Genomic DNA, 12,791 nt, shown 5'->3' with positions numbered 1-12,791 from the left:
TGAACCGAATCAATGACCAGAAAGATCGATCTACTCTGTTAGCAATAACCGTTCTATTTTTCATATGAGACAGTAATGTCAGGTAATCAAATAAAAATATTCCAAACTAAATTCAAGGAACTTATGTGTTTATCCGAACCGAAATAAAAGTAGAAGAAGATTAAATTGTGGTAGTAAGAGGGTAGTAAGAGGGGAGAGAGAGACAATTAAAAAGTGAGATGGGAAAATAAAGAATGTATTCAATAAGATTAATTATCTATTGTCTATTACTTACTAGTTGTTGAATAAATGGAATGAGCGTAGATTAAGACTAGAAAAGTTAGTTAGCTTTTCAGTATGGAACAGCGTAATGAAAAAAACACTCTGTGTGGAACAAACAGTAACAAGCGCTGAGGCCAAAACTTCGTTTCTTGAGTAAATGAACGGAGTAGAACAGATAGTGAAGCGGATGGCGAAGCGGTCAGCTCGGGTTCGTCGGTACCGTTAAAAAAGCGTTGCACTTGCAATTTTGCGCCGCAAATTACGCGGAATTCTTATAAACGCGTACAATTTTATTTCTATGTAAATTTTTGCAAATGTAGGTCACCGAGAAAGAATAAAAATAACTATAAATATGAATACTGGCGAGCAAAGATCAAGTACAGAGTTACAAACGAGTAAGAACGCAACGGAATTGAAAATATAATTAAGCGAGATCATGAGTGTTGTCGCGGTTAGAGTCCGATTTTATATACCCTTGATTCTCTGGTGGGGATTTTTTGGGAGTTTCTTAGGATTTTGGAAACTTAACGCGAGGAACGAATTAAAGTTTCGAATCGTCGGGGAAATTCTAGCGTGGGGGGGGAGGGGGCGGATTGTAATAGATGTAGCAAATTGGAATGGTGAGGATACTTTACGTGGTGGGAAGTCAAAAGGATTTAACGAATGAAAATCGTTAGATTGTTCGGTCGTGGAGGGAGTTAATGAAAGTTGTTGACAAATGAAAAATCATAATTGAGAGATGTTCTTTCACACATGGGAGGGAATATAGAAAGCATTCAGCGAATAGGAATCGGAACAGTTAGAATGTTCGATGGTGATGGTTGATATCAAGTGTTGTAAAGATTTTTAATGAATCGGAGACTAAATCTCCGACTGTTTGTGTCAAATATGATAGTGGCGTAAGTCGTAACAGATTTATCTAATAATTCCAAACGGATGTTATTATCAATGAAGCGTCTTATCTATTAATTTTAAACGGATGTCATTATCAATGAGGTGTCACGATTTACCTACTAATTCTAAATGGATGTTATTATCAATGGGATTTGAATGTTTTAGAATTTTGCTCTCGTTTCGAATGTGATAAGTGTCGAAGATGATAAAATTGTTTTCTGTTTTTTTTTTTTTTTGGAATTTGTTTAGACAGACGAGTTTTGCTATCAGTGAGATGTATAATGAGATACTACTCTTAATCTGAAATATTTATCCAACATTCTCTGTTCGCGGAAAGAAAGAGCGCGGAGTACGTGAAATGCAACAAAGCATATATATATATTTTTTTTAAATAACATTGCAGACATTAATATATAATTTTTTAGAGCAGATAAAGTATCAGATATGCAAAACTCCAGCGGTGATTAAGTGTACTAATTATAAAATAAATCGCATAAAAATAAAATTCATTACATAAACTTGTGGCTATAAAAGAATATGTAAAAATATCATTGAACTAATTATAAAAATGCAATCTCGCGTGCAATGTAACTGCCGTTTATTTTGTACATAAACGATGTCGTTGTATTGCAAATACAGGTCAGTGCGGATTGCATCCTTGGCCCAGTACGTCAACTCAATTAAACTAAGTTTTGCTTAAGAAATGTACATTCCATTTATGCACTGTTAAACATGTGGAATCGATTCATTTGCGTTATAAAACAATTACATAGTTTCTCGGCAGAATGTGTATTTCTCAAAAATATGACCAACAGCTAAAGCATTGTGAATATTATAAATTCAACAAATTTCCAAAATATTCCTACAATAACGATTTCTTGCACATAATATAATTTACGCAATGTGATGCAATAAACAAAAAACGCGTTTTTTGTTCAACGGAAAACTCTTATAAACTTAACGTTTTTGGACATTTCTTTCAAATGCGGAATAAATTAGTTATAACTAATTTATAACTAATTTAGTATACTGGCTTAAAATAACAATGTAATACTTTTTATTAACAAATTTATCATTTTTAATTAATAAAATATATCATATACTATTATCATATATATATATAAAATTATAGGAAATTTCTACACGTTTTATTACTGTTGCTTATCGACATCCTGCCAGATTCTGATAATGAGCTACATCACTATAAAAAGCAAAAGAGACTTCAGTTTAATGAGTAACGCGATTGTAACTGTCCACACGTTCGTCATTCGTCTCCTTAAAAACATAATTTAATATATTTAGCAATCATGAAATTTTCTTATGTTATATTAATTCTTGCGGTTCTACAAAACGGGCTAATTATTGAAATTCTGGGAGATGCGCATCGCATGAGTGTACAGCCCTGGGACGTAGGGAATTGTAGTATAATAGCCAGGTAAGATTGTCATGTTTCGCAAATCAGAATAGCAAATTGCCTATCAATTATACACAATATAATTAAAGCAAAATATAAACGAGCTAAAGTTGCGCACTGCTTGCAGTCATCAGAAATCCCGATTAGTTTCGTATTCAGAAACATATAGAAAATGGTTCAGAATCAAGACTCGAACAAACTACAGACTCGAGGTAAGATTTTGACTCGCGCATTATAGATGTTATGGCAAAGGAAGATAATGTAATTCATATACAAAATATTTGATACAAAATAAATTTCCCTCTCCTCTTTTTTCTCAGAAAATAATAATAACTTATCGTAATAAAAATGTCGAGATATAAGATTTCCATTTAAACTATATATTGAGCAAGTCAATATGTCAATTGACAATTGCAAAAAAAAGACTTTGGCGAATACAATTTCAACAACACAAAATTGTATCTCTTATCTTTTAGAACTGTCAAATGATATTTATTTTCATAGAATCTCAAATCGAGATATAGTTGTAATGATATTAAAATTATAGTGTCTGATTAAATTTGAAGAAATTGATTATTTCAGTTTGCAATAAAATATATCAATATCTTACACTAGATCAGTTACCAATTGCAAAAAAACAACATTCTATATTTGTATGTTTTAAATATATGTATAACTGCATTTTTTTATGCATATAAATATTGTTACTATATAAAAATTGATTTTTGTTCTTAGTATTACCCAGTATATCTAATAACACAGATGTGCTGCGACGGATACAAAATGTCTCGTAGCAGATGTGATCCAATTTGTGCACCTAATTGCGGAAAGGGTAAATGTATTAAGCCAAACATATGTTCATGTGATACCGGCTACACTTTTCAAAGTAATATAGTTAGTGATTCAGCCTGTGTCCCTAAGTGTGATAACTCCTGCGTGCACGGCAAATGTACTGCACCCAATACTTGCACATGTGACAATGGGTACTCTTTGAGTACCGACGGATACACCTGTGACCCCATCTGTAATCCACCATGCAGTAAAAATTCATATTGCTCTAAACCCGATAATTGTACTTGCAACAATGGCTACTTCTTAACAAGCACAAACGAATGCGAACCAATTTGCAGCGAAGCTTGCGTCAATGGCATCTGTGTCGCTCCTGAAATCTGTAGCTGCTTCGAGGGTTACGCATTTCTTGGGAACTCAAAATACATCTGCGAGCCGGTCTGCGAGAAAGTTTGCATCAACGGAAAATGCACTAAACCTGGCGTATGCACATGCAACGATAAATTCCATTTAATCGAGTGGCCGAAACACATCTTATGTATGCCTCACTGCGAAACTTCTTGCGAACCCTTTGGCAAATGCACTGCGCCGAATGTCTGCTCTTGTTATGAAGGATATCAGTTGGATAATACGACGCAGACTGAGCAAAATGTTAATAACTGATTCGACTTAATCTATTAGATTCATAAGATTATTGGAACATTTTCATTATTAGATGTGACTGCACTTCAAACTACAATCTAATTATTATTTACCGAGTAAACTTTTAACATATTCGTGACGTAAGCTTTTTTTAGAGTCAAAAGTATGAATTTCGATAAAAATTAATTACAAAGTTTTCTAATTCCTATTACTAAAATATAAATTTCTACTTTCTTCAGCAATTGCTGGCTTTTAATGCAATCGTATTAATAAATATTTATGATAGTAAATTGTAGTAATATACATGATAATACTTGCAATAATATTTCAGAAAATGTCATATATTATATTATATATTATTATTAATTATACGCATTTATAAAAAAATATTAATTTTCAGAGTATGAAACATTTTGCTGATAACTCGGTCTGCAAACCAATTTGCCTGACAGCATGTGTTAATGCATTCTGCAGCGCCCCTAGTACGTGCACTTGCAACATCGGTTATGATAAATCAGATAACAATCCTACCGTTTGCAAACCGATCTGCAGCCATAATTGCGTCAACAGCTTCTGTAGTGCACCCGAAACTTGTACATGCAATGAGGGTTACAAACATTCCAGTTCCGACAATATATGCGACCCATTTTGCAAAACTGATTGCATCAACGGGCATTGCAGCGCGCCAGACAAATGCACTTGTAATTTCGGTTATCGACCTACCGATGGCAACTATACAAACATCTGCGAGCCCATTTGTAATCCGAGCTGCAAAAACGGTATCTGTGTCCAGCCTGACGTGTGCAATTGCGACCTGGGCTATCGTCAATCAACACACTCTACAAACGTGTGCGATCCTGTTTGTCACTCAACTTGCGAAACAAACGGAATCTGCGAGGCACCCGATTTGTGCGTTTGTAAGAATGGGTATCGTATGGTATATTACGACGAGAAAAACGTTCCGTTCCAATGCGAGCCAATCTGCAGTATCGAATGTGGCAATGGCACATGCACGGCGCCAGATATCTGTACGTGCTCCGACGGTTATCAAAACGCAAAAACGGGCACATGCGAGCCGATCTGTTCAATATGTGACAATGGCACGTGCGTCGCACCGGAAGTTTGCGATTGCAATGACGGGTTTATCCTTGAAGATTCGAATGTTAAAATCTGGGAATACCAATCCGCTTCCGAGAATAAATCGCGAAATGGAAGCAGATGCATGCCGTATTGCGAAAGTTGCGATAACGGCGATTGCGTGGCACCCAACCAGTGCCGATGTAACGCTGGTTTTGTGCAAATTGAAGGTGTTTGCGTGCACGCGTGTCAAGGTGGTTGCGGCAGTCACGGCGAGTGCATTGATAGACTTATGACGTGCGAATGTAATTACGGATGGTCCGGACTGCATTGCGATCAACCAACTTTGTGCGTTTTAACTTTGAGTGACGACGAAAATCGTACAGAGCCGTAAGTATATATATGAACATACAGTATTTTATAAATTTGTATTCCATGTAAATATATATATGTATATTTTTTTTAATGCATAAATAATAATAATTATGACAATGTAAGAAAGTAACGAGATATATTCACGCATTAGCATGTAATAATATCGTTAAATAAATGTGTCATTAATAGATGATTATTGTGATGAATAAAGATCTCTCAACAATCTGAACGCTGGAAAAGAGTTTTGATATCACAATGATATAAATAATAATTCGTCTATGAGTCAACTGTGAATCATTTGTTCTTTTGTTTCAGATTAGCAATCATTAAAGAACAGAATGCTACGATTGAGTATGTTCTAATAAATAATCCAACATGTTCTGAATGTATCAATGAAATAAACAACGAAACTGCGTGCTTTAAAATGTACATCAACAGCACGAAGGATAAAACACAAATTGGTTGTTTAATAGACAAAGGTTTGTTAAACAAATTCGCGTAAGATACATTTTTGTATTTAAAAGTCGAAAGATATAAGTCTCTCTAGAAATTTATTTTTCTGATTACAATGATATAAATCATTAAAAGTGATTAAAATCAAAATATATAATTTTATATTTGCGTCTTTCTACGTCTTTCTCATCGTAATTACATATCCGCAGTATAGCTATATACAGGGTGTCTCATGGGAAGTTGCTGAAACTAACTAGCTCTCATTTTTAAACGCACATAAGTAGCAAGAAAAGAAAATATCTTTTAACAGAAGACATTTTGCAGTTTTATTTATATATAAACTAAAGACAATATTTTTATCATTAAATAAACATTTATTTAAAAATGCTAAATATCGCTAATTCTAATGATATATTTTCAAAGTGCGCACCGTCAGAATTATAACAAAAATTAAGTTGATTTCGGAAACTATAACTGTAACTGTAATTTTTGTTGCATAAATTTTTTTATGATTTCCAAAAATGACTTAATTTTTTGTTAAATTCTGATAGTGCACACTTCAAAAATATAAATCATTAAAATGGCCAAAATTTGCCATTTTTTTGCAATCGTTTATTTAATGATAAAAATATTTCCAATTGTCTTTAGTTTTTTATTTTTCTTGCTCCCTATATGCGTTTAAAAATTGGAACTAATTAGTGTCAGCAACTTCCCATTGAACACCCTGTAATACTTTGTATAAAATCAAAATTACTCCTTCGCAATTCTGTCAGCTTAAAATTTTTTGATAATTTCGTAGAATGATTCTATATAGATTGTTCAATAATGTGTGCCTTATCATCAACATTAAAGTCTTTGCCAACATTTTCAAGAAGAATAATAAAAACTTGTCACTTCTTTACAGTAGAATGCTTCGCATTAAGAAGTCAATATAAATTTAAGTGGAGAAAAATTCTCAAAATAAGTGGAATTACAGGTGGTTCTGTAATATTACTGTTAATCTGTGCAGCAATAGCAACATATATGATACTACAAAAACGTCAAAATAGACGGACGAACTTAGGTATTGTATTATCAAATATTATTATGTTATCTAATAATAATTTGTTGTAAAAATATTTTTGCAATTACAATGTTTTTAATTGTACATATAAAATCCAAGAAAAACAAAGTATAAGTTATAAAAATATTTCTTAAAGAGAGAATGAATTTTTAAATAATAATTGTTAACCAGAAATATATAAAATTAGGTTTATATAAATTAACATACATAAAAAGTTTCTTTACATACTTTTTAAATTATATTGGTTAAATAATAGAGATTTCCTGTTGTGTTAAGTTTATAACTTGAATTTTTTCCCAAATATTTTGAAAGAATCTTACAAAAACTTTTAAATATATATAAATAAAAGAACCAATTAATGAATTCCTTTTATTAACAGGTAATGTGCAGGCAGAGCACAGACTGAATCAATCAATGCTAGAACTAATGCAACAGAATGAATTAATAATATTGTAATTATTAATATAAAAATTACTGCAAAATTTTAGTATATAATTTTCGAACTTTCTGCAATAATTATAATAACAGATTTAAAGAAAAAAATAATTAGAATTATTAACTTTGTTATATAATTGCTAATAAAAATTAACAAACGTATATTCATTGTGATATCTACAATAAACTATATTAAAAATTTAAATGTCCAAAATTTCTATTTCTTTTACATGCCGAAAAAGTCTGCATCTATAAATTTAACATTGTAAATATACTGCATATATAATAAAAAAATATTTACTCTGCTATTTTTTTTAACTTTTTTATCTTTTTTAAAAGAAATAACAATTCACATAATAACTGAAATAATCATTAAAAAAAAAATATTCGAAAAATTTTATTTTTTATAACAGTTAATTAAAAACATTGTAAAAATTATTCGATTGATACAAATACAAAAAAGACACTTCTCATCCTATATCATATATTTTCATTTTATACCAATGATTAAAATAAAATAAAACTCTTTGTGCACACAAATGTTTAACAATCACTACATGTAAAACTTGGTTTTGATTCTTTTAGAATCAAATACTTTTAAATAAATAAAATGTGCAATTTTGCAGAATTATCTTGAAAATAGTATTATACAAATGATATCGATACTTTTAAATGGACTTTAACACCACAAACACATATGCAAGCTTTCGGTAACTCTCTGATTACGCCGCATCCTGTTTTAATAAAGAATGCATAAAGAGATAAATATGATAGTGTATGAGTACAAATCACGACAACCGGTCAGTCTAAACATTACAGAGCTTATGTCAACTTCAGAATAGAAGGAACAAATTATGGAGTTACCTAATAATTTGATTGTTACTTTAATTATCAACATATTACTTTTGGAAATAAGCATGTTGACAAACATTTTGGCTTCAAGAATAAAATCCACTAATACTATTGATCCTTCATCAATGCATCTCTGCAATAAGACAGTCAGGTACTGTTACATCTGTTTATTATATTTGTTATAACATTCTGCGTGTTGAAAATCATGCTTCACGTATTACGTTTATTTCTAAAACTATTTAAAATAATTTTCTAAATATTTTATAAATTGTATTTGCTTACTTATATCATTTAATTAACTAATAATTTTATTGCAGTCGTAAGTTAATATATGTTCCTTATACGGAAACGTATAAGGATATTTTCCGGAGGTCAAAATGGGACGATAACAATAACAGATATCAGATTGTGACTCGCAGGAATTACAGATTAATGGTAATCAAACTTAATTAATATTTCACAATAATATTAGCAAAAGGTGTAAGAGATAAAAGTAAAAAAGATCATTATTTTTGCTTAAATACCCACAATGTTCTCCTGCTTACTGTTAACACTAGTAAATTTTTAAAAAAATATATTACTTGAAGCTATCTATCATAAATCAAATATCAAACTGACAGAAAATTGGAAAAAAAAACTACTAAATGTTATTTGTGATAGATATTGAACTTTCTTGCACAATATATTTAAAGTTATCTTCAAATAAATGTGTTAATCTAATATTATTACTCTGCAAGAAGAAGCGCATCAGTAAAAATAATAGCAATAGTTAATCAATGTATAAAAAAAATTCTCAAGAATAAATAAAATATTAAATTTTATTTTATCGTGCCTCATATATATCTATTAAAAATGTATTTTCTACAAATGCGATTCACTGACTCGTTAATTATATTTTCAGTATACCCCCGTACAGGCCCAAGAAAAAGTATGCTGCGAAGGCTACGTTAAAATCGGCACGAAATGTATACCGCATTGTGCGCAATCCTGCGGAAAGGGGGGGACTTGCGTAGAGCCAAATGTGTGCATCTGCGATGAAGGATATCGCATGTCGAACGACACAAACGATAAAAAATCATGCGTGCCGGTGTGCACGCAGGGTTGCATCAACGGCGTGTGCGTCGAGCCTGACGTTTGCTATTGCAACGAGAACCACTGGATGGATTCCAACGGATTCACCTGCCGTCCCCTTTGCAACGACGAATGCGAACAAAACCACGGATACTGCCCGGAACCGAATGTCTGCTCTTGTGTTTCCGGTTACAGGAGAGCGGGGAACGATTCTTCGCCGTTCGCCTGCGAACCTATCTGCGCACCCGCGTGTACGAATAGCTATTGCGTAGCACCTAATGTCTGTAGATGCGTGGACGGTTACGAACGCGACGAATTCGGCTCGAACTTTATCTGCAAGCCCAAATGCGAAGACACTTGCGTTCACGGCAATTGTACGGCGCCGGGAATTTGCGCTTGTCACGACGGTTACAGAGCAGCGAACGCGACCGTCTGCGAGCCGGTCTGCAGCGAGCCCTGTGTAAACAGCACCTGCGTGGCTCCCGAAAGCTGTAGCTGCTTCGAGGGATACAGGCCACTGGGGTACTCAAAATACATCTGCGAACCGGTATGCAAAGTGGACTGCGGCAATGGCACGTGCACAGCGCCAGAAGTATGCACTTGCGACGAGGGCTTCACTTATAACAATCAGACGGATCCGAGGTGCCAGTCGAATTGCGAGGTGCAGTGCGACTGGTCGACACGGGAAATTGTCACGGATAAAAAAAGGCAGTTGAAGAATGCATGCAAAGTGCATAATCTATACAGTAACTGTACGTGCGTCGAGGGATATCGCTTCTCCGCTATTGCAATCGAGGCCATAAGAACGTATCCGGATATATTTAAGAATAAACTTCCCTTTGCAATCTCAAGTACGACAAGAGTAAGTATGCATGGGTACTAAAGACACATAATAGAACAATTTATGTATTAATAATAATGTAGATATTAATAATTACCAATATTCAACGCAATTTGCAAAATTTTATTCCATCAAAAAGAAATTCTTTTTTATTGGAATAAAATAATTTCGTAAATATTTTTTATATTAACATTTGTGTAATTCAGTCAGTTATTGATCGCTAATAATATTCTGATAATATTTATAATTAATAAAAAATACTTCAATTTGTAGCTATTCGCTGCATATATGTTTATCAAGTCATGATCATTGCTAAAGCGAGCAATAGCGCACTATCACGATATTTCTAAGCAATTTTTTAATCATCGGAAAATTTCAAAGAATTTATTTCGATAAACTAGATCTCAGAAGATGATGATATACAAAAATACTTCTTTCAACCTCTCTGCCAGCCAATTTGCGACTTTGACTGCATCAACGGTACGTGCATCGCGCCGAACGTATGCGACTGTCATGCGGGTTTCAGCTCTCTCTCAATTAATAATGACACAGCACGCATTTGTGTGCAAAACGATGTATCTTCCTGCGATGTAATAGGATGCGGAAGTAATGAAATATGCAATAAATTCGGCTCTTGCACTTGCAAGGACGGATATAGAAAGAACGTGTTCGGTCATTGCATACCTGCCTGCATCCTAGCGTGCATTCACGGCATGTGCACAGTGCAGAATCATTGCGTATGCAATGCTGGTTACCGGCTGCGAGATGAACACGTCTGCGAACCCGTTTGTGAAAAGGGCTGTAAAAACGGCGACTGCATCGGTCCGAATTATTGCGTTTGCGACGACAACTTTGTACAAAACACTGGAGATCGCTTTGCGGACGAATGCATTCCCGCGTGTACTCGTAACTGCAGCGGCCACGGTGTATGCATTATCGACGACGAGTACAGCTGTAAGTGTCACTTCGGTTGGACGGGATTGGATTGCGATCAACCGACCAAGTGCGCCATATCAATGGATTTCAATCACAGCGATATCAACAGGTGAATATTATCAATTTGTCAATTTTTCGTTTCTTGTGAAAAGTGTTTGGCAATTAATAACAAAAAATTCGAATAAATTAATAAGTTTCGTAATTTGCTTGCAATTGCAGAATCACAATACGTAACGACACAAATAGCACAATTATACAAGCTCACAAGAACGCGCCGCTTTGTTATCAGTGCAACAACTCTCTTAACAACGAATCACTCTGCTATTTATTATCAGTAATACACTCTGATGAAGCTCATATAAAGTATCCTATTGTCGGCTGCTTACTTGGTATACTTATGCATTTGCATATTTTTCTTTTTTTTCCGCGAAAAACTTATATTTTCCATTTTATTAAATTTTTTTCCATTTTCACATAAAATTTAATAACGTTAAAAAATAAAATTTCTTTAAAAAATTTTTACTCAGATTTAATATTAATATTAACAACTAAAGTAATGATAACAGAAAAAGTAAAAATAAAGACAAAAATTAACAGGAATATAAGTTTTTGCAAAAATAATTATAAAAATTTTGCTCAAAAAATATTATTCAAAAAAAAATTTCCATAAAGATATTACAAATAGTAATGCTTCTAATTATCATAAAAATTTATTAAAAAAATATAAAATTAGCGTAAAAAAAGATTCTACACAATAACAATATTTAAATCTATTAACTTCACTTCTATTCTTTTTATTTTTTAGATTTTCCTTGTTACAAAGCATCTCACTACAATACTACGAATAATGCTGTCACAGTTTGGCCTTTCATGGTTGCCGCCGTATTAATTGTAACAAGTCTGTTAGCAGCAATAACATATTTAATATATCGCAGACATCAGAAGAACAAATTGGTTGCAAGTAAGTTTCTAAAATGTCTTAATGGAATAACCTATAATAATTTTTAAAAGATAATAAAGATGCATCATTTCCGGCTTCTCATACTAATCGTAATAAATAACAAACAGTTGCTTCATGAGAACGATAAGAGAACTTACAACTTGTTACTGAACGAGAAATCTATTTTTCACTTTTTCACTATAACAAGAGAGTGAAAGATTTATCCATAACTAATATTTTGCAATATGATATAATTAATATAAAACATTTGTTTTAATAGATACATCCCTACATTTTATGACAGCGTATATCGCTAGCGAATCTTTGATATCTGAAGATACGGACTATTTCTAAAAGAGATATTAACGGAAGAATCGTCATGAAGAATTAATTTTATAGCAATATAAATTAAAGTATATTTTATTGTTTGTGAAATATTTTCTCTCTAAAACATAAGTAAGTCATTTAGTCAAATAACGACATTAGTAATAATATTGTCGCATAAATCTAGTAGAATTTTTCACTGCATTCTGTAATGTTTTAATAATAAATATTAAGAAAAAAAAATAGAAAAATATTAAACATTAAATAAAAAGGATTATTTAATAAAAACAAGTGTGATATAAATAAATTCCATGAATTGCAGGAGCAAACACAATCTTCCGCGATATATTCAGTTAACATGAGATCTAAATAGATTTCATGTGAATAGATCGTCTAATATATGGCGCAATCGAAACTGCTTAAC

At 32.6% G+C, this 12,791-nt stretch overlaps 1 protein-coding gene across 1 annotated transcript; it reads left to right on the top strand.

Annotated features, from left to right (window-relative positions):
- The first annotated feature begins 845 nt into the window (after positions 1-845).
- Positions 846-12,573, top strand: LOC105675485 (fibrillin-1-like). Its single transcript, XM_067355428.1, has 13 exons — positions 846-2,590; positions 2,697-2,781; positions 3,305-4,009; positions 4,401-5,467; positions 5,768-5,931; positions 6,810-6,973; positions 8,246-8,406; positions 8,573-8,690; positions 9,157-10,188; positions 10,569-11,212; positions 11,323-11,492; positions 11,909-12,064; positions 12,324-12,573. The coding sequence occupies exons 1-13, from the start codon at positions 2,463-2,465 to the stop codon at positions 12,395-12,397; spliced, it is 4,668 nt and encodes a 1,555-aa protein (XP_067211529.1). The 5' UTR covers positions 846-2,462; the 3' UTR covers positions 12,398-12,573.
- The last annotated feature ends 218 nt before the right edge of the window (positions 12,574-12,791 follow it).

The sequence above is a fragment of the Linepithema humile genome, chromosome 5, assembly GCF_040581485.1.
Source record: "Linepithema humile isolate Giens D197 chromosome 5, Lhum_UNIL_v1.0, whole genome shotgun sequence".
Lineage (NCBI taxonomy): Eukaryota > Metazoa > Arthropoda > Insecta > Hymenoptera > Formicidae > Linepithema > Linepithema humile.
This window is presented reverse-complemented; position numbering and strand designations above follow the sequence as displayed.